Source organism: Euleptes europaea, chromosome 1 (assembly GCF_029931775.1).
Source record: "Euleptes europaea isolate rEulEur1 chromosome 1, rEulEur1.hap1, whole genome shotgun sequence".
NCBI lineage: Eukaryota > Metazoa > Chordata > Lepidosauria > Squamata > Sphaerodactylidae > Euleptes > Euleptes europaea.
The window spans coordinates 167,285,981-167,305,991 of NC_079312.1; the positions used below are offsets into that span (position 1 = coordinate 167,285,981).

The 20,011-nt window shown below is 45.9% G+C and overlaps 1 protein-coding gene across 1 annotated transcript in view; it reads left to right on the forward strand.

Moving 5' to 3' along the window:
- Window positions 1-20,011, forward strand: part of COL2A1 (collagen type II alpha 1 chain) — a 112,687-nt gene that overhangs the window by 68,743 nt on the left and 23,933 nt on the right. Inside the window, exons 31-44 of the mRNA XM_056867231.1 lie at window positions 411-464; window positions 2,580-2,624; window positions 2,750-2,848; window positions 4,407-4,514; window positions 5,155-5,208; window positions 8,151-8,204; window positions 9,712-9,765; window positions 11,141-11,194; window positions 11,296-11,403; window positions 12,231-12,284; window positions 15,093-15,146; window positions 17,799-17,960; window positions 18,089-18,196; window positions 19,900-20,007. Coding sequence (XP_056723209.1) covers window positions 411-464; window positions 2,580-2,624; window positions 2,750-2,848; window positions 4,407-4,514; window positions 5,155-5,208; window positions 8,151-8,204; window positions 9,712-9,765; window positions 11,141-11,194; window positions 11,296-11,403; window positions 12,231-12,284; window positions 15,093-15,146; window positions 17,799-17,960; window positions 18,089-18,196; window positions 19,900-20,007 — 1,116 coding nt within the window. The remainder of the gene's footprint in view (window positions 1-410; window positions 465-2,579; window positions 2,625-2,749; window positions 2,849-4,406; window positions 4,515-5,154; window positions 5,209-8,150; window positions 8,205-9,711; window positions 9,766-11,140; window positions 11,195-11,295; window positions 11,404-12,230; window positions 12,285-15,092; window positions 15,147-17,798; window positions 17,961-18,088; window positions 18,197-19,899; window positions 20,008-20,011) is intronic.

The following is a 20,011-nucleotide window of genomic DNA, read 5'->3' on the forward strand; positions in this document are numbered from 1 at the left end:
CAGCAATGCTGATTCTGTGACCTTAGGCAGATCATGAGAGGGAGGACATCTTGGCCATCTTCTGGGCATGGAACAGGGGTCACTGGGGGTGTGGGGGGGAGGTAATTGTGAATTTCCTGCATTGTCCAGGGGGTTGGACTAGATGATCCTGGTGGTCCCTTCCAACTCTATGATCCTAATCTCTGGAACAGAATGTCTCTGCTGGGATTTATGGGGATAGTATGGGTTTGCAGAATTTGTTCCTAGGAAGCTCTGGAAGGTGGGCATAGCTTCATTCAAGGGGCCTGTTCAATGCTTCCTTCCTCTTCTTCTGTTACTTGAGCCTAGACATGCCACTACTTTTCTAGGGTACTGTTGTCCCTAGCAGAGTCCACCGAGCCATGCTAACACTGGGGTATTCTTGCTTCCAGGGACTTCCAGGGCCCCCAGGCCCTCCAGGTGAAGGTGGAAAACCAGGTGACCAGGTAAGGAGAAGTGATGGACTTGCATGCCGTACACAGGAGTGTCTTCTGTATCACATGGTCCTGAATTAGGATTTGAGTCCTAGCTTTCCAGGAGGTTAGGGTACAGCCAGGTTTGAGGGTTTCCCTGTGTTTCTTTTTGAGATTACCACTTTCACACAAACCAAAAAAGGGGGAAAGATGCAAGGTGACTGGTGAGAGATTTATTGTCCTGTACGGCCCCTACTATGCATTTCACTTTTTAAACTTCATCGGGGGATCAGAACTCTTTTTGCTGAACACAGTAAAAAGAACTCTGGAAAAAAAAGAACTCTGATCCCTCTGATGAAGCTTAAACAGCGAAACGTGTAGTAGGGGGGCCATGTGTATGGTTGACATTGCTTGAAATATGAAACCCCTAAGGCCCTGGGAGATAGTAAGGATCACCCTTATTATAATGTGGACAGAACAAGAATTCAGCAGAGGATTAACTGTTTAGGCGGAGGTTGTTGACTGCAAAGTTACTTATCCTCAAACAATAACCTCTCCCTGTGTACGAAGTCAATCAGCTGTAGGTATTTCAAGAGGACAATGTGGCCAAGAAACCCTGCTACTGTTTGACCATTTAGGGAGTAGCAATGTGATTTCAGCGGTGGCCAGAAGACTTTCAGCCTTCAAGATTGCAAAAAGACAGAGCAGTTAAAGAGTGTGTGTTGTTATTCTCTTTTTAAAAACATATTAATCTCTAGTGAGGTTATGGAAACACAGCAGAACCTTTTCTGGAGCGACCCCAGGCTGTTTGGTAGTTTATGGCGATATTTACTTGCAGTATAGAACTGGAGACCTGTCAGAGTTAATAGAAATATGCTGGTTACGGCTGAAAACACAGGGCCACCTTCCCTAAAGGGCACCTCTGCTTGTTGCGTTCTCTTATTTTATCTTTACCTTTTCACGTGTGTTTTTTTAAATCCCTCGTCTAATATAAGCATAATTATGTTACAAGTGCAATACAATAAAATTACAGCAGAAGAACTCAAATGCCCATTTTGCCCGGACTCCCTAGCCCACATTGTTTTAGTATGTCCACAGAATAATATTGCATGAAATAAATATATTACTCCATGTTAAAATTATTTTATCCTATGCACGTTGTGCTCAAGACCTTTGGTCAGATGAGCCTGAAATAAAAGGAAAGGCTATATTTACTCCTGGAATAAAACAGCTAAAGACATTTTTTGATATTTCTATAAACTATACTTCTATGTTGGGTAAACTGTCTTGACTTATGTAGGCCATGCACCCATGTAACATCTATGCATATAAGCAATTTTTTAAAAATCCGAATTGTTCTATTTTTTGAATGTCTCCCTTTCCTGTATTTTCTCTACCCCTTTGCTCCATTTCAAAAATAAAACATTTAAAAAAGACACTTTCTGAGAAGCAGATACTGTGTTATCTGGTGTCAAATAGATTGGTCAACTGCTTGAGAGACGTGGCAGCTTTTCTCTTTATAATGTCAAGGAAAAATTAAATTCCCTTTCCCCTTTTCAAAGTGTGAAGTGGTTGATGGATAGCCAGTTGCTTTTAAATCTAGGGAGAGGTAGAAGGTAGATGTGTAAGGGGGAAAAGCTGAAAATTATTCAATTCAAAACATTGTGATCAGGGAAATCTCTGTGAAGTACGATGCCCATCTTGACCTAGGGGCCCTGCTTTTTAATGGCCTCTCCTTGGGTAGCTAAAGGTAAAGGTAGTCCCCTGTGCAAGCACAGGGTCATTCCTGACCCATGGGGTGACGTCACATCCCAACGTTTACTAGGCAGACTTTGTTTTACGGGGTGGTTTGCCATTGCCTTCCCCAGTCATCTTCCCTTTACCCCAACAAGCCGGGTAGCATTTTACCTACCTCGGAAGGATGGAAGGCTGAGTCAACCTTGAGCCAGCGACCTGAAACCAACTTCCGTCGGGATCGAGCTCAGGTTGTGAGCAGAGCTTGGACTGCAGTACTGCAGCTTACCACTCTGCTCCACAGGGCTTCTCTCTCCTTGGGCACTCACAATTAATAGCAAGTTCATCTGGTTGTTGGACCTGTGGATCCCCCCCTCCCTTTCTAACTCTTTTTATTTGTTTGTTTGCTTTTAGGGTGTTCCCGGAGAAGCTGGAGCTGCAGGTCTGGTGGGCCCCAGAGTAAGTGGCCTATACTAAAAACGCGGCATGTTAGGATAATCATGCCTGCTTGAAGAGCAGTGCATGTTTTAAGAGGCAGCCTGGCCCTTTTCTCACCCTGAGCTGTGAACACTTTCCTCCTCTAGGGCGAACGGGGCTTCCCAGGTGAACGTGGATCTCCAGGCTCTCAAGGCTTGCAGGGTCCTCGTGGACTTCCCGGCACTCCTGGTACTGATGGACCCAAGGTAGGTCCTTGCATAGCTTGCTGTTCTGTAGTACAGTGTGGTGTAGTGGTTAGGAGCGGTTGACTGATCTGGAGAACTGGGTTTGATTCCCCGCTCCTCCACATGAAGCCAGCTGGGTGACCTTGGGCTAGTCACAGTTCTCTCCGAATTCTCTCAGCCTCACCTATGAGGGGCTATGGCTCATTAGTAGAGCCTCTGCTTGGCATGCAGAAGGTCCCAGGTTCAATCCCCGGCATCTCCTGTTAAAGGGACTAGGCCAGTAGGTGATGTGAAAGACCTCAACCTGAGACCCTGGAGAGTTGCTGCTGGTCTGAGTAGACAGTGCTGACTTGGATGGACCAAGGGTCTGATTCAGTAGAAGGCAGCTTCATGTGTTCATGTGTACCTCCCAAGCTGCCTGTTGTGGGGATAGGAAGGAGATTGTAAGCCGGTTTGATTCTCCTTAAAAGATAGAGAAAATCGGCATATAAAAAACCTACTCTTCTTCTTCTGACGGATGGCAGTACATACAAAAGCTTGTAGCCTCTGAATCCTCCAGCCACATTAGCTGAGCTGAGAGAAAGAGTGTGCGGAAAATAGCTGAGATTTGGTCTGAGTGGCAAGGAGCATGTTGGGAGATATCCCCACCAGTTGACTTTGGACTACACAGCTCGGCAGGGGTTTGATTCGTCACGAAGGGGTGGTTGAACGCAAAGAGCGATGTTGCAGTTGCCGTCCCTTGCTAGTCTAAATTCCTCCTGCTGCATTTTCAGAAAGTGTTGCAGATGGTGGTATGGTGGCAGAAGTCCTGTTGGGTCAGAAGTGATACATGTGGTTGCCTGCTGGGTCACATAATGCAGGTGTCCGTTTAGAGAAATACATTATCAGATAAGAATCAGGAAATGACTTTTAAAGTGGCAAAATTTGGCTGGCTGGTCTTAAAGACCAGGAAATCTTGGTCTACCCTGGTTCAGGAAGGATCAGGAAGGATCATAAGCAGTTATTGTCTTCTTTTATTCATTTTCATTTGTTTTAGTATTATATTATTCTATATTTTAGTGGTGATAAATGATTATCAATCATATGGGGTCTGATTGATGTTGTGATATTTATAACCTATGTTACACTTTTAATTCTGTGTATATAACAGCATTCTGGCCTAAAAAGGTAAAAGTAAAGGTCCCCTGTGCAAGCACCGGGTATTCCTGACCCATGGGGTGACGTCACATCCCAACCTTTCCTAGGCAGACTTTGTTTTACGGGGTGGTTTGCCAGTGCTTTCCCCAGTCATCTTCCCTTTACCCCCAGCAAGCTGGGTACTCATTTGACTGACCTCGGAAGGATGGAAGGCTGAGTCAACCTTGAGCCGGCTACCTGAAACTGACTTCCTTCGGGATCGAACTCAGGTCGTGAGCAGAGTTTTTGACTGCAGTACTGCAGCTTAGCACTCTGCGCCACGGGGCTCCTTTGGTCTAGGACCGTAATAAATATTTACTTACTTAGAGAAATATGAGGGATCTTATCTCTGATTCTGAAAATCCAGTGTGATCCACATCTTGTCTTGTTTGTTCTGTTCCAGGGTGCATCTGGTCCTTCTGGCCCCCCTGGAGCTCAAGGACCCCCAGGTCTGCAGGGAATGCCCGGTGAGAGAGGAGCAGCAGGTATTTCTGGACCAAAGGGAGACAGAGTAAGTGGTTTCCTCTTTGTGGTTGCCTACAACCACTGGAGATTTGGGTGCCACATTCAACAGCTAAGTGCAATTAAATTGGAGCGTGTCCAGAGGAGGGCGACCAGAATGGTCAAAGGTCTGGAATCCATGCCCTATGAGGAGAGACTTAAGGAGCTGGGTTTGTTTAGTCTGCAGAAGAGAAGGTTAAGGGATGACATTATAGCCATGTTTAAATATTTGAAGGGATGTTATGTTGATGAGGGAACTAGCTTGTTCTCTGTTGCTCCAGAGACTAGGACACAGAGTAATGGATTTAAACTAAGAGAAAAGCGATTCCACCTAAACATTAGGAAGAACTTTCTGATGGTGAGGGCTGTTCGACGGTGGAATGCACTGCCTCGGAGGGTGGTGGAGTCCCCGTCTTTGGAGGTCTTTAAGCAGAGGCTGGATGGTCATCTGTCGGGAGCGCTTTGATTGTGGGATCCTGCATGGCAGGGGGTTGGACTGGATGGCCCTTGTGGTCTCTTCCAACCTTGTTGGAACTTGTGAACTTGTGAAATGTGCATTTAGGGTTGTTTTCACAAACTGAATTGGTTCTCAGAACGGCCAGTTTCTATTGGCTTCTTATTGCCAATTTTTCTTTGATCTCCCCTGACAGGGTGATATTGGCGAGAAGGGTCCAGAAGGTGCACCTGGCAAGGACGGTGGCAGAGTAAGTCCACAGCTTAATTTTAACTTAACATCAAACTGCCTGTTTAGTGAAACAAGCAGACAAATATGGCAAGTACATCCAATGTAGCCGTAGCTCAGTGCTTGGCTTGCAGAAGGTCCCAGGTTCAGTCCCCGGCATCTCCAGTTAAAGGGACTAGGCAAGTAGGTGATGCGAAAGACCCCCTGCCTGAGACCCTGGAGAGCCACTTCCGGTCTGAGTAGACAATACTGACTTTTATGGACCAAGGGTCTAATTCAGTATAAGGCAGCTTCATGTGTTCATGTGTTTCAATGCCCATGTATTCATCTGTTGTTTTTCCTGTATGCATATACATTTCTTTCTCTCCTCTTTGAAAAGGAAAGGAAACAACTATCGAATATGGGGGAGCTAGGGGCAGAGCATGATGAGGCTTTGGTTAGGAGTAGGCCTCTGAGATCTTGATAAAGCATATTACAGTGAAATCTTAAGCAAAGTTACACCCTTCTATGTCCACTGAATTCAATGGCCTTAGAAGGAAATAAGTCTGCTTAGGGTGGCACTGTTAGTCCGTTAGAGTTTAGTCAGAGGAGCTGAAAGAGTATTTACCAAGTGTTAAGCTACGGAATATTCACCAAGCATTAAACTTAAGGAATACTTCTGCATGTCATGAAGGGAAATCTTCCATAGGGGCGTGCACCATTATTTTTTCTTTGGTGTTTTTTGGGTTTGGGTTTAATGGACCTGGAAATTTTTGAAAAAGCCGAACCCCCATATCGGTATGGATTTTCCCCACCCCCAGCTTTTTTTCAGAAATTTGAAATTTTCTGGGTCTATTAAACTTGTACCTGAAATATTCCACGGCATCTCCGAAGCCCACGTGGATTTCGGAGATTGCAGCAGTGCAGAGCTGAATGGTGGGCCCGACCAGCCAGCAGGTAAGTTAGAGGGAGGAGGAGAGAGGGGATTCCTCCCTCAGTCTTTTTTTAAAAAATGGCAGCAAGGCCAAAGCGCCCCCCAAAATGCTGGAAAAATTCTGCATTATTCAGGATTCATTTTTCGGCTCCCTTAAATCACTGCCGTGTTTGGGGAGAAAAAAAACTAAGGTATTTTTCAGGGGTTTTTTTTGTTTGGCTTTGCCAAATGCACACCCCTAATCTTCCAGGCGCTGATGAAGTGTCAGATGTTTCTGGCCATTCTTATTGAGTTCTGGTTCCAACTTGTATGAGTTTTGGAAAGAAAAGTGATCTTTGGGGGGGGGTGTTATCCTTTAATTAACACATCAGATTTTTTAGAGACAAATTAATGAATGCCTGGGATCTGAATGGAATATGATAGGGTAATTCCAACCTCTGCTCCATAGATGGAGTATCTTTTTAAAAAATTGGTTAGTGAGATGTTAAGGTGACATTCTCTAAGAAGAAACTGGATAATTATATGTATGAACTTGCATTGATGGTGTATTGGAGCTGCCCAATGATCTGTTATAGGCTCAATGAGAGACTTTATCTACAATAAATGCAAATAATTAAGTGCTCCCATGGGTCCAAAGTACCCACACGCAAAGGAAGCCACCCACTGTGTTTCTGCATGATGAGGCAGCTTTGATCTTGCCTGCTTCCATTGTCCTCTGCAGGGGGGCTAGTAATTCAGCTACATCTCTGCAAAAGAGAGACGCTTGCAGAGAATGACCCACCCTCAGAGGAAGCGGCCCATGCTCAGTAGCCTGGATTTACCTACTTTTCCCTGCAGCGCAGAGATGCTGCCGAATTATCTTCCCTGATGCAGACGCACAGCTGAGTTAGCTGATCACTGAGGGGGCTGCCTGTTGTATCTCTGAGTCATTGATCTGTATGTACCTCTGACTGGAGGCGAGTCCAGAACAATGACTCATGCACCGACCATAGCTAGCTTCCTCTGAGGGGGGTCATTCTATAAGAACAGTATCTCATGCAAAACACAGGAGGTAGATTCCACTGAGGGAGGGTCTGACTCTTGCACACTTGTAGTGGAATCAAATTTTTGTGAATGTGTGTGTGTGTGTGTGTGTGAAGTACGCCTCCAGTTTTATTTCAGAAAACAAAATATGCCTCTGAGAAACACAAATCACTATAAATATATTCGAGTCCAGTAGCACTGGAAAAACCAACAAAATTTTCCAGGGTATAAGCTTTCATCTGATAAAGAAGCAAGCCTTGACTCACAAAAGCTTGTACCCCAGCGAATGTTATTGGTCTTTAAGATGCTATTGGACTTGAAGTTTGTTCTACTTCTAGAGAATAGCACAGCTACACGTCTGAATCGATAAATATATTTACGTTGAAAAGAACCGAAGGCAATCTGAGATTATCTCTTTCCTTTAGCCTCCATGGAAGAAAATTGGCTACTGCATCTTCCTGCAGAATAAAATTCTAAGCCAAGCTGTGTTTGTTGTGTTTTGTTCAATGGACACTTGATTTCCAGCAGCTCGTCTACCTCCGTCCAGTCATGAATGATACCGATCTGTAGAGAGCTAGCAGGGATGGTCAGAGAGAGAAAGAGCTTACAGTGAAAACTGCCAGTGAACCACAGCTTTCAGGATGAGAAAAAAAAGACAGCATTGTAGTAGTTGATTTAGCTGACTCTAGAAGAATCCTAGAAGCATCACCAGGCAAAAAAAACCATGCCCACTCTTGAGCTCCAAATTGCTGTGCAAAGGGGAGGGTGGGATGCCAGGAAGAAATGTTATCCCATGGTTGAAAGGAGGATCTCTGCCCATTATTCTGCAAACCAACTGGGAAAAATCGATAGGTATCTTTTCAAGTGTGAGAACGAAGGGTGGTTTCTCATGTGTTCGGTGTCGTAAGTTTGGGAAAGACTGTGATGATGTCTTATTCTGAAACTTCCAGCAAAGCAGGATGCCCTTGATCCAACAGGCTGCAGTGGTTTTTCACTGGCACATCTAACCCTTGACTTCCTTTTGCCAGGGTTTGACTGGTCCCATTGGTCCTCCTGGCCCTGGTGGTCCCAATGGTGAAAAGGTAAGTGAACCTGTTACTCCTTGGCTGTTCTTGACTACATGGGGTGGAGGGGAAAGTTGCTGAGGTCCTGTATTTCTGCTTCTTCACCCTCTATCCCAGCAGTAGTCTGTTCTGCTTCTTCTGTCACAGGAGATGTCTGAGACTATGTCTACATTAGTTTTAAACTTGCTTCCTTTCTCAGACAACCTTGGGAAATGTAGTTGTTTGATGGGGGAATAGGGAATGTTGAATTGCCCCGCTTCCTTACAAAACTACAATTCCCAGCAGTCTTTGGGGGAAGCCGTGACTTTTCAGCTGGTATGAAACCAATATACTTTTGTAGCGTAGATATGCCAGAAATGCATATTCACTGGAAACTGCGAGGAACAGTAGCATAGTAGAAAAGGAGTTTATTACATGATAACGAAACCAAGACCATCAGCGTTCAAAGCAGCTGCTAGGCATGAACAAGAGAGCCCAGAGTACTCCGATTTGGCAGGTGAAGCCAAAAGAAATAGATTAGTTTGGGAGACAGGTACCTCCTTGTGGAGCTTGGCTCAATTGTTTTAGTCATCTAGTTCTTTTGATTTCACATGCATGCACTTAAACACGGTGCTCTCTGTTCTTGGAATAGATTCATGATATTATCGGAGTATGCGACTATGGCAAAATTAACATCTTTTATACATAATAGTCCAGTTTCAGAATTTCAGACAAAATTGAATGTCTTTTTCAATCATATAGTAGAAAATTAAGAATAACATTAAATTAAAACAGAAGAAGAAGGTTCTTGTAGGTTATCCAAGCTGTGTGACCGTGGTCTTGGTATTTTCTTTCCTGACGTTTCGCCAGCAGCTGTGGCAGGCATCTTCAGAGGAGTAACACTGAAGGACAGTGAGACACTTCTCTGAAGATGCCTGCCACAGCTGCTGGCGAAACGTCAGGAAAGAAAATACCAAGACCACGGTCACACAGCCCGGATAACCTACAAGAACCAATGAACTCTGACGATGAAAGCCTTTGACAATAATAAGAAGGAGGATTTAGGTAACACATGTTTTACTATAAACATATGTTTTACCCTATAAAACACATGTTTTACTATGTTTTACTATACATGTTTATATTTATATATAATATATATATATATAATATATATAAATATACCTGTGAATTGTTTTTATGGTATTTTTGTGTCCTGGCAATGTTAGCTGCCTTGAGACTAATGAGATAGGTGGGATATACATGTTTTAAATAAATAAGCCACCTATACATGATTTTAATACAGAAAAGACCATGTTTTGTCCGTGGCTTCATAGACCAGTGCCCCAGACTATTGAGCAATCTCATTTTCCTCACACTGTTGGTGGGAGGAAGGTTTCTCACCAACGTCTCAGATCGTAAATCTTCCTCTTATCCTGCCCTAATAGCGGAGAATACCCTCATTCTCAGAAGACTGTGTATTGACATCAAAGCCCTGTCTGTTTGACTTCACTGCTTTATCTTTTCTCCTGTCATTCCTTTCTAGGGTGAATCTGGCCCTCCTGGCCCATCTGGTGCTGCAGGTGCTCGCGGTGCTCCCGTAAGTGTGATGTGATTATGAATTCTCCTGGGGAATTATGTTGGAAGGGGAGGAAATCCATCTCGGCCTATATTATTCTAGAGAATCTTAGCGGGGTGGTCCTGGAGCACTCGCTGCATATGGGGATGGCTTGTTAATAATGCAAGGTCTAACACGCAAATGCCCTGACCTGGATGGCCCAGGCTAGCTTGATCTCGTCAGACCTCAGAAGCTAAGCAGGGTTGACCCTGGCAAGTATTTGGGTGGGAGACCTGCAAGGAATATCCGGGTCATGACCCAGAGGCAGGCTATGGAAAACCACCTCTGAACGTCTCTTACTTTGAAAACCATACCAGGGGTCACCATAAGTCAGCTGAGACTTGACAGCGGGGAAAACTCTCCTGGGATCATTTTGTACTGAGTGAGGGAAGCGATCTGGTTCTGTGGGGATCATCTCAAGGAGCGTTTTTGCTTGTCCAGAGCTAGCAAAGTGAAACACAGATCTATTGGGCTTAGCTTGGGGTTGCATTCTTATTTGAAATGCTTCATAAATTGGTGTTTCTGACTCTTTGATCTTCTGTTATTGCTAAGTGCCTGAAAGAGGCAAGTCCCAGTATTGGAAGAGCTGGGCCTTATTATACTGAGTTTAGAAAAGTCAGCCCCCCAGGGATGCTCCCGTGCTTCAGCAGTGTAGCAGAATAGAACTTTTGGCAAATGTTAGGAATGACCGGCTGATGGCCTTATGGGCAAAATTATGCTCCTGAAACATCTGCCCCCACCCTCCCTGGTGACCTACTAAATTTTAAGCAAGGTCTGGAATTTGAAAATCCTGCTTACTGTTTTACTTCTAAGGAAAAGGAACAATACGTGTTTCATATAAGTTTTACGGTAGTGCTATCTTATAAACGTTCTGGAGAAAGGGCTGGAGAGGTGCTGAGGCTTGTTGGTAGAGCATCTGCTTGGCAATCAGAAGGTCCTAGCTTCAATCCCCGGCATCTCCAGTTAAAAGGAACAAGCAGTCGGTGATGTGAGAGACCTCTGCCTGAGACCCTGGAGAGCTGCTGCCATTTTGAGTAGACTATACTGACCTTGATGGACCAATGGTCTGATCCAGTATAAGGCAGCTTCATGTGTAACAGCAGAGGGCTCATTGGCCAGTCTGTTTGGAAGCACATGCATTCCTTAGCCCCCACCCCAGTGACTTCATGTCATCCAAGAAGAAGCTTCTATTGCTAGGTGATCTTTATTGTAGACCTGACTATCCATGAGGGGTCCAGATAGTCCGGCTCCATGAAACACAGAAGTCGGTCACCCCTAGAATAGGGCACTCAGAAGAATAGCTGTCTCTTTTTGTGCCTTTGGCCCTTTTCGTACATAACCACTGTTTCTGTTTCAGGGTGACCGTGGTGAACCGGGTGCTCCCGGCCCTGCTGGGTTTGCTGGTCCCCCTGTGAGTACGGCCTGATATTTCCTGACTCTTCTATCCCTTTCCTTTTGTGGTGTGCCCCTTGGATGCCTGTCTTACCCTTTCACTTTTCCTCCTCTGTGCAGGGTGCTGATGGCCAACCTGGTGCTAAAGGCGAACAAGGCGAATCGGGACAGAAGGGAGATGCCGGGACCCCAGGCCCACAAGGACCATCGGGTGCTCCTGGCCCACAGGTTGGTCAGTCTGGTTCATGATTCTTGGCTGGCGGCCAGCAAGAACTTGGGGTGGAGCTACTTTGAGATGGTGGAGAGAGATGCTGCCTCTTTGAAACCCTGACTGGGCACTGCGGGCAAAGCTTAGAATCTGGGCTGGGTCCTAAAGTTTACAAGAGCAGTGTAATAAGTTAGTATCTGTTGATTTACACTGAATTGATGGGTTCCCCCCCCCTGTTTATTAGTCAACTGGGATTTGACAAATTCACGGAGAGCACTTCTATCGAGAGTTATTACCCATTATAGTTAAATGGAACCTCCATGTTCACAGCCAGTATACCCCTGAATAACAAATGCTGGTAACAAATAATGGGTGGGGGGCATTCCCCACTTGGTGGCTTCCTAGAAGTGCTGGCTGGCCACTATTGGAAACAGGATGCAGGACCTTTGGGGTCCTCCAGCAGGGCTTATTGCCTACTGTGAAATGCAGTAATGTCCACGTGCCTTCATGGGAAAGCTCTAGAAGGGAAATGAAATAAGCAAGAGCAGCTTTCCTGGAAGATTTGCAAAGCATCTTGACTCCGAAGGTCTTGCTCCTTATGCAAAAAGTCCCTGTAAGGCAGGAAATTGCAATTTGTGCTCTGTGTGTGTATATCAATCAGGTTAGCATCATGCAAGGAAAGTGGGAGATGCTGTACGCCAACAAGGCGGCAGGGAGGTCTGCCAGGAAGGACAAGGAAGCCACAGGAGGGCAAGTCGCTTCACTGAAATGAGTGTCACGCAGACCATGGAAGGTCACGGGCAAGCTTATCTGCATCCAACACTGTTTTTGTTTTGTGCCTCCTTAGGGTCCAACTGGTGTAAATGGTCCAAAAGGAGCACGTGGAGCACAGGGACCCCCGGTAAGTGTTTTGAGAATAATTTGTGTTCCTTTGCAGCATGGGACATGGCACTATCCTGGCCCGTTTCTTTCCCTTACAAGCAACTCTCCCCTCCTTTATGATAAGTGGGTGTTGTAACAGGCTGGGCATTTTTTTTAATACCTTGGATCAATTTGTCAGGGATAGCTTGGAACACCAGCTGTGCTAGTCACCTTGTTCAGCACCTTGGAGAGCAGCAATAGGCTTGCCTATTATATTAGGTGCTGTGGAACACAGGCAGGATGGTGCTGCTGCAGTGGTCTTGACTGTGGGCTTCCTAGAGGCACCTGGTTTCCATCATGAGATAAGAGTCAAGACTATCCAGGAAATTTTAAAAAACAATATGGGTCTGTCTGATGAAATTCGTACTCAACGACTTTTGGAAGATACTAACCCATTAATCTCGAGATGTGTGGCTGAACTTTGTGCTGCTATATATAAGGCACAGAAAGATGTGTCATAAATAGTAAATGCTATTAGATAAACCTTTTAGAAGTTAGAATATGATCAGAAATGGGATTTTATTGGGATCGTGTCGATAATTTTTATCTATGGATTTGTTGAGCAATTAATATTGTTTTATGGTGATCGTATGTTATTTTGATTTGGTCAAATGACTGTAAATTAAAGATTGATTGATTGAGGCACCTGGTTGGCCACTGTGTGAACAGACTGCTGGACCTGATGGACCTTGGTCTAATCCAGCAGGGCTTTTCTTATGTTCTTATGATTAGCCCATTTGGCTAATATGTGAACACAATTGTTGTGGAAAATTATCAGCCTGCCTGTCTCCACTGCCTCGTCCTTGAAACTGTCAGCCGGTGCCTGTGAATTTGGTCCCTTTCCATTCTCTTTGGGCTGAGCCAAAGATTTTCTAAAGGATGTGGGCGGGGGTGTGTGTGCGTTTCATGGTACAAAAGGGTTGCATGCCTCTGCTTTTCAGTTCCCTCTCTGGAGTTGCTCTGCACATGCCTCTAATCTGTCAGCACCGTTAAGGAAGAAGGGGAAGACATGTTTTTTGGGGGGGCAAGTGCAGAAAGGATGGGCAGGTGTGTATATGTGTGACCATGCTAGATACACAGCAAACTTAAAACGATTAATGTGGCGCCCAGGAAATAAAAAAGTTGCAGGCCCTGCTGTAGACACCCCACCTGGTCAGTGCGAGGATAAAGTTGGTAGCATAATGGCAAAGCCCATGTCTGGCATGTGTAAAGTCATAGGATCAATTAAAGCAGGGGTATTGAACTCCATTGTTATGAGGGCCAGATATTACATAAATGTCCCTCGGTCGGGCCGGGGCCATGCCTCGCCAGCCCAGGTCGAGAGTTGGGGAGGTGGCTGCCTTGGCTGGCTCATGGGCCAGATAAGAACTCTCAAGGGGCTGGATCCGGCCCACAGGCCTTATGTTTGATACCCCTGAATTAAAGGCATCACCAGTTGAAGGCTCTTGGGAAGGTGGGCTCTGCCTGAAACCTTGAGCCACTGCTAGTTAATGTAGGCCAGGGGTGTCAAACATAAGGCCCGTGGGCCGGAGCCGCCCCCTTGAGAGCTCTTATCTGGCCTGTGAGCCAGCTGAGGAAGCCACCCTCCCCCAGTCCCAATCTGGGCTGGCAAGCCCGCTGCAGGCCCACCAGCCAGGCAGCCACCCCCACTCCCGTCCTGAGGTGTCCATGATTAAAGACTGTTAAATAAAAGAAAACACTGTAAGAGTGTTATCGTGTTAAACATGTTTGTATTTTAAGTAAAAAAATTAAGGAAAAATAATGTTATCAATTGGCTTTGCCTGTGTCTTCTATAAAGTTTGTATCTCCGGTACCTGACATTAAATTTTATGGTACATATGGCCCGGCCAAACTAAGTGACATTTATATCATATCAGGCCCTTGTAACTAATAAGTTTGACACCCCTGATGTAGCCAGCATTATGCTCACTCACTTTTAAGTTCCTTATACCTTTATGAAGGAGCTAGGATCACAGTCCAAGCCTGATTGGTGGTTGGTTCTCAGTACAAGTCAGTTTCACATAAATGGACGTTAAATGGCCACATGTTCACATATCCAGAATGTAGCACTATCCTTGCCTATCGCTTGCAGCTGAATTTGGCTGTATGGACCAGCCAGTCCAGTTCCAAATGAGTGCTGTAGTTCCATGATAGTGTAATACCCAGTAATGTGTGGATGTGGCCTTTGTGAATTGATTTTTCTAGGGAACAAGCAAGGTTTGTATTGCATGTGTGAAATAGGTTTCCAGCAGTCAGCATCTGGCCCCGTGAATAGGCTAACTGCTTTGCCTGATGCTTTTAAGCAACCTTGAGAGTTCTGGCCGTTACATCCAGCCACAGCTTCGAGTGAATATTGGCCTGTATGGCTGTGGGGTGAGTTGGGAGTTGAGCTTTGCTCGGTGGGCGGTCCCCATCAAACAATCCATGTACTGGTGGATGGTTCCCCCACCCCAATGCCACCACAATCTCCTGCTGCGAGAAACCAGTTGGATACACTCTTCTTCCGTTCAGGCACCTAGTACCAGCCAGGCTCTGAGACAAGGCAGGAGAGAAATAGCAAGGATACCCTAATTCCTTCTGCCCTCTGCTTGATCTCAGCAAGTCCTTTAGAGCACAAAGAGATTTCTTTCCTAACAGGCTGAAATTTCAACAAGCATTTTTTGAGGGATTTGTTAGCCCAAAGCAAGTTGGATACCAAGAGGATGGTTGTACAATATCTCTGCCACTTGCTGGGACCTTCTCTGAAAACTTCTGTTCATAATACTCTTCCTTCCCCCTTTCTTCCCAGGGCGCAACTGGATTCCCTGGTGCAGCAGGACGAGTTGGACCCCCAGGCCCCAACGTAAGTTCTTGATTATCAGGCGTGGATTTGTTTGTTTGGGTCTCTGGCAACCTGGGAAGAGTATTCAACGGACGTGTTTTTTCTTAGCTTTAACTTCTTTACCAAACTGCCAGTCAAAGTCCTGATGCAGGTACTGGGTGCACATGCAACAAAACCCAGGAAGGAATGACTTCTACTTTTTGGCGATAAGATTAGAACTTAAAATAATTTTTTTGGGGGGGAGGGGGGAAAGCCCAAGTGCACAGAAATGAAATAAGGGGTCACTGAAAAGAGTTGGTAGAACCTGGCAAACTAAGGGCCCATTCCTGAAAATTGGGCCCAAAGCCCTTAGGAGGCCAACTACGGCCTCCGCCAGCTCAGGGGCCCACACCGACAGCACCTGGAAGGCGCACGCCGGTATTAGTGGCCCAAAAACCGGCGTGCAGGGCTGGGCGCCGCTCCCCGACTGCCGCTGCTGACCGCTGGCCTCTGGCCGCTGGCACAGGCTGCAGTGGTGAGCCAGGAGGCATTCCGGCGCCCCGGGAGGCGTTCCCGGGGTGTAACGGCGCCGGCCGTGGGACGGGGCTGAAGTTAGTTGGCCTCCCAAGCACTTTCGGCTCAGGAATGCCCCTTTTTATTTTTGCAAAGATACACCAGCTTTTGGCTTTAGCTGGCGTGTCTGGTTTTTGGCGCTGGGCAGAAACCACTTTAGGAGGCAACGCCGCTAGTTTGCCTCTAATGCCCGGCGCGGGCATTCCTTTCAGGAATGCGCTGTAAATATGAGACACTTATAGTGCATGCTTATTCCTTGGTTATAACTTCATACTCACTTCACAGGAAATCCAGGTTTTGTTCAATTATCTGCAAGGATTTACAATCCTGCGATCTATTTGCAAGATTTATTTGGATGAATTTTTAGGTAACTTCTAGAATAATAAAAAATGTAAAAGTAATAGCCAAATCGAAACAGATTCAACAATTTTACAACGGCACAGCCGTTGTACATCTGAGATAAAAACCAGATATCAGTGACACTTAATGCTAAGTTTAACTGATGGCATGAGCCAACCTGGTAGGGCTCCATAGGAAAGTATTTCCCCAAGTAGTACTGAGAAGGCCTTTAGGCATACATAAATGCCATCAAGACATAACCAACTCATGCCGACCCCAGTAAGGGGTTTTCAAGGAAAATGAGAAGCAGAGGTGGTTTGCCATTGCCTGCCTCTGCAGAGCCTTGGTGTTTCTCAGCCAAATCCCAACCCTACTTAGCTTTCAAGATCTGAGAAGAATTGACTGTACCATGCCACCTTCTCCTCTTCAGAGCTCCCTCCCTAATCTCTGAAGGCCCAGTAACTCTAAGAGAGCCAGTGTGGTGTAGTGGTTAAGTGCGGTGGTTTGGAGCGGTGGATCTGGAGAACCAGGTTTGATTCCCCACTCCTCCACATGAGTGGCGGAGGCTAATCTGGTGAACTGGATTTGTTTCCCCACTCCTCCACATGAAGCCGGCTGCCTGACCTTGGGCTAGTCACTCTCTCTCAGCCCCACCTACTTCACAGGGTGTCTGTTGTGGGGAGGGGAAAGGGAAGGTGATTGTAAGCCGGTTTGATTCTTCCTTAAGTGGTAGAGAAAGTCGGCATACAAAAACCAACTCTTCTTTTTCTTCTTTTACCCAGATGGCCTCAGATTCCACAAGGGGGCCATAAGGTAGAAAGGGTTACCTCAGGAACCCTGGGGCCAAATGTAGTAGAGTAGTTAGATTCATGGTTCGTGGGTTAGGCTGGATCGACTTCATTATTTCTCTCATCAGTAGTATAGTTAGGTCATGGTTTGCTCTGGACTTACTGGTCTTATGGCTCCCTCCCTTTAGATGGTAATGCATACTTGCAATGTGAAGCTGCAGAGATATTTTGGCTCCCCACAACCTCCATGGCAGCTCAATCTGGGCTGCCGGACATCCAAACCTAATAGCACCAAAGGCTCTTATATGAGTTTCCAGTAAGAAAAAAACAACAGAACAAAGTTCTAGATATCTGTGGAGTTTCAGACATTTGGAAGCCACCAAAGAAGTGTAGGGGGCAGAAGATTTAACCTTTTTCCTTTAAAAAAAAGAAAAAAGAACGACAGCTCATGTTGCAGCCCCCACAGTCCCCACAGTCTGGCAGCTAATGGTTCTTTTCTGTCCCAGGTGAATTCTCCTTCCCTGTCAACAGAATAAGTGTTTACGTAGATTGTTCATTTGGACTCTTCCTGGACCTTCATGCTCCCTCCCTCAAGTATGAGAGCCAGCGTGGTGTAGTGGTTAAGAGCAGTGGTTTGGAGCGGTGGAGTCTGATCTGGAGAACCGGGTTTGATTCCCCACTCCTCCACATGAGCGGCGGAGGCTAATCGGGTGAACTGGATTGTTTCCCCACTCCTACACATGAAGCCAGCTGGGTGACCTTGGGCTAGTCATGCTCTCTCGGCCTCACCTACCTCACAGGGTGTCTGTTGTGGGGAGGGGAAGGTGATGGTAAACCGGTTTGATTCTTCCTTAAGTGGTAGAGAAAGTCGGCATGTAAAAACCAACTACTCCTCCTCTCCTTCTCCTTCTTCTTCGTTGTATAGTTCTTCAAATCAGGCTGGATCGAGTTGGGCATTTTTTCCCTCATCTAGCTCTTTGTGTTTTCTTCCTAGGGCAACCCTGGCGCCCCAGGCCCCCCAGGTTCTGCTGGTAAAGATGGTCCCAAGGGTGCTCGCGGTGACGGAGGCCCGCCTGGCCGTGCCGGTGATCCTGGTCTTCAAGGTCCTGCTGGTCCCTCAGGCGAGAAGGGAGAATCTGGAGAAGATGGCCCCCCTGTATGTATTTGCCTTGTCTTTTCCCGTTTGCCTCTGGTCTGATCTAGTGCTTCTGCCGCTGCTTTTGGAAATTACTTGCTATCTACCTTTTTTACCTGCTATCTCTGCCTTTCTCCCCGTTCCTGCAGGGTGCTGATGGTCCCCCTGGTCCTCAAGGTTTGGCAGGGCAGAGAGGTATCGTTGGTCTCCCTGGTCAGCGTGGCGAGAGAGGATTCCCTGGTCTGCCTGGTCCTTCCGTAAGTGATTTGGGGAGTTTGAGTCAGAGAAATGTTGGGACGCGGCACGCACAGCCTGTCAAAGGGCACCAAAATTTCCGTTTTAACCTAAGTATTTGCTCAATTTTTAATGCCTGAAGGGTTTGCTTGCCTCTGCAGGAGGATCCATTAAGGTTTTTTTTTTTTTACTCTTGTGCTTAACGCACTAGGAGAAAGGCAGATTCTCAAGTGTTTGTGGATCTTGTAATCTGACCTTCTTTCAGGTGAATGGATCTTTCAGTACAAGCCATGCATTTACTTCTTCCATACATTCAGACTCTTGTGAATTTGTCATTTAAAAAATAATCATATTCTGAAACACTGACATTCAGTAAGGAGAGGCGTCCAACTTCTTTATGTAAATTTACACAATTTTACAATATTGTTCAGTTTGTCATAACTGAGGTTGATGAGTATGAAAATGGAAATGTTCTGGCGAGAATGGTCCTGCTTCAGCATACAAAAACGGTAAAAGGCCAACAGAAAGTAATGACCAATTCTCGTGAAAAACTGAAGTGGTATGGTCCTCGCATAGAGGCTTCTCTTCCTTGTGGCTCATGCAGAGAGTTCGGTTTTTAAAAAGCAACCTTGTATGAATATTGAGGCCAAATGTACAAATCAGAAAGATTTTGCTAAGTGTGTGTGTGTTTTTTTTAAATTTTATTTTGCTAAGCGTGTTATGGGGATTGAGCACAAACCGATCCCAATAATATGCATCAAATAATTTAATACCCACAGAAGAGAGGATCTTCTTTAAAGGGTACAATTTACCTCAACACGTTGAGATATTTATTTGGGGCACCTTCATTCAATGATAGATCATGTGCTTTGCAAATATGCAAAAGCCAATATTCAGTCCCTGACAGCATCCGCTGTCAGTTCACTGTTAGGAAAATACATTTGCATGGGAGTCTGAAAATTTATTTATTTTATCAAGTTTCTACCCTGCCCTCCCCGGCCAAAGCCAGGTTCAGAGCGGCTACTACCAGTCATAATTGACAGCACTAGGCTCACACAACCATCAGACCAATTCCAGTAGTATAAGAAAACTTTCTTTCACCCCAGATCATCAGGTTTGTAATGAGAGCCAGCGTGGTGTAGTGGTTAAGAGTGGTGGTTTGGAGTGGTGGACTCTGATCTGGAGAACCGGGTTTGATTCCCGGCTCCTCCACATGAGCGGCGGAGGCTAATCTGGTGAACTGGATTTGTTTCCCCTCTCCTACATATGAAGCCAGCTTGGTGACCTTGGGCTAGTCACACTCTCTCAGCCCCACCTACCTCACAGGGTGTCTGTTGTGGGGAGGGGAAGGGCAGGTGATTGTAAGCCGGTTTGAGTCTCCCTTAAGTGGTAGAGAAAGTCAGCATATAAAAATGAAGTCTTCTACTTCTTCTAATGCTGAGTATGTAGGATCACATACATCTCAGTATCCTGCACGACATGTATGGGAATTGTTAATACCATTCTAAAACCAAATAACGCTGGAAAGGTTTCTAGCCCTTACGTGTGAGGAGAACAACTGCGTGAACAGTTTCCCTCTCAAGGGCGTAGGATTTAAGTGGGGCTTCGCGTAGCCGGTACTTTCTCACTGGGTTTAGGCTGTCGGGGGAAAAACCTGGCTTCTGCCCCAAGCAGAAGAATCTGTTTGCACCTGAACCTAGCTGTGTTTGTCTCCCTTTCTTTTCAGGGTGAGCCTGGCAAACAAGGCGCTTCTGGAGGTCCCGGTGACCGAGGCCCACCTGGCCCGGTCGGTCCACCTGGTCTGACCGGTCCCTCTGGTGAACCTGGAAGGGAGGTGA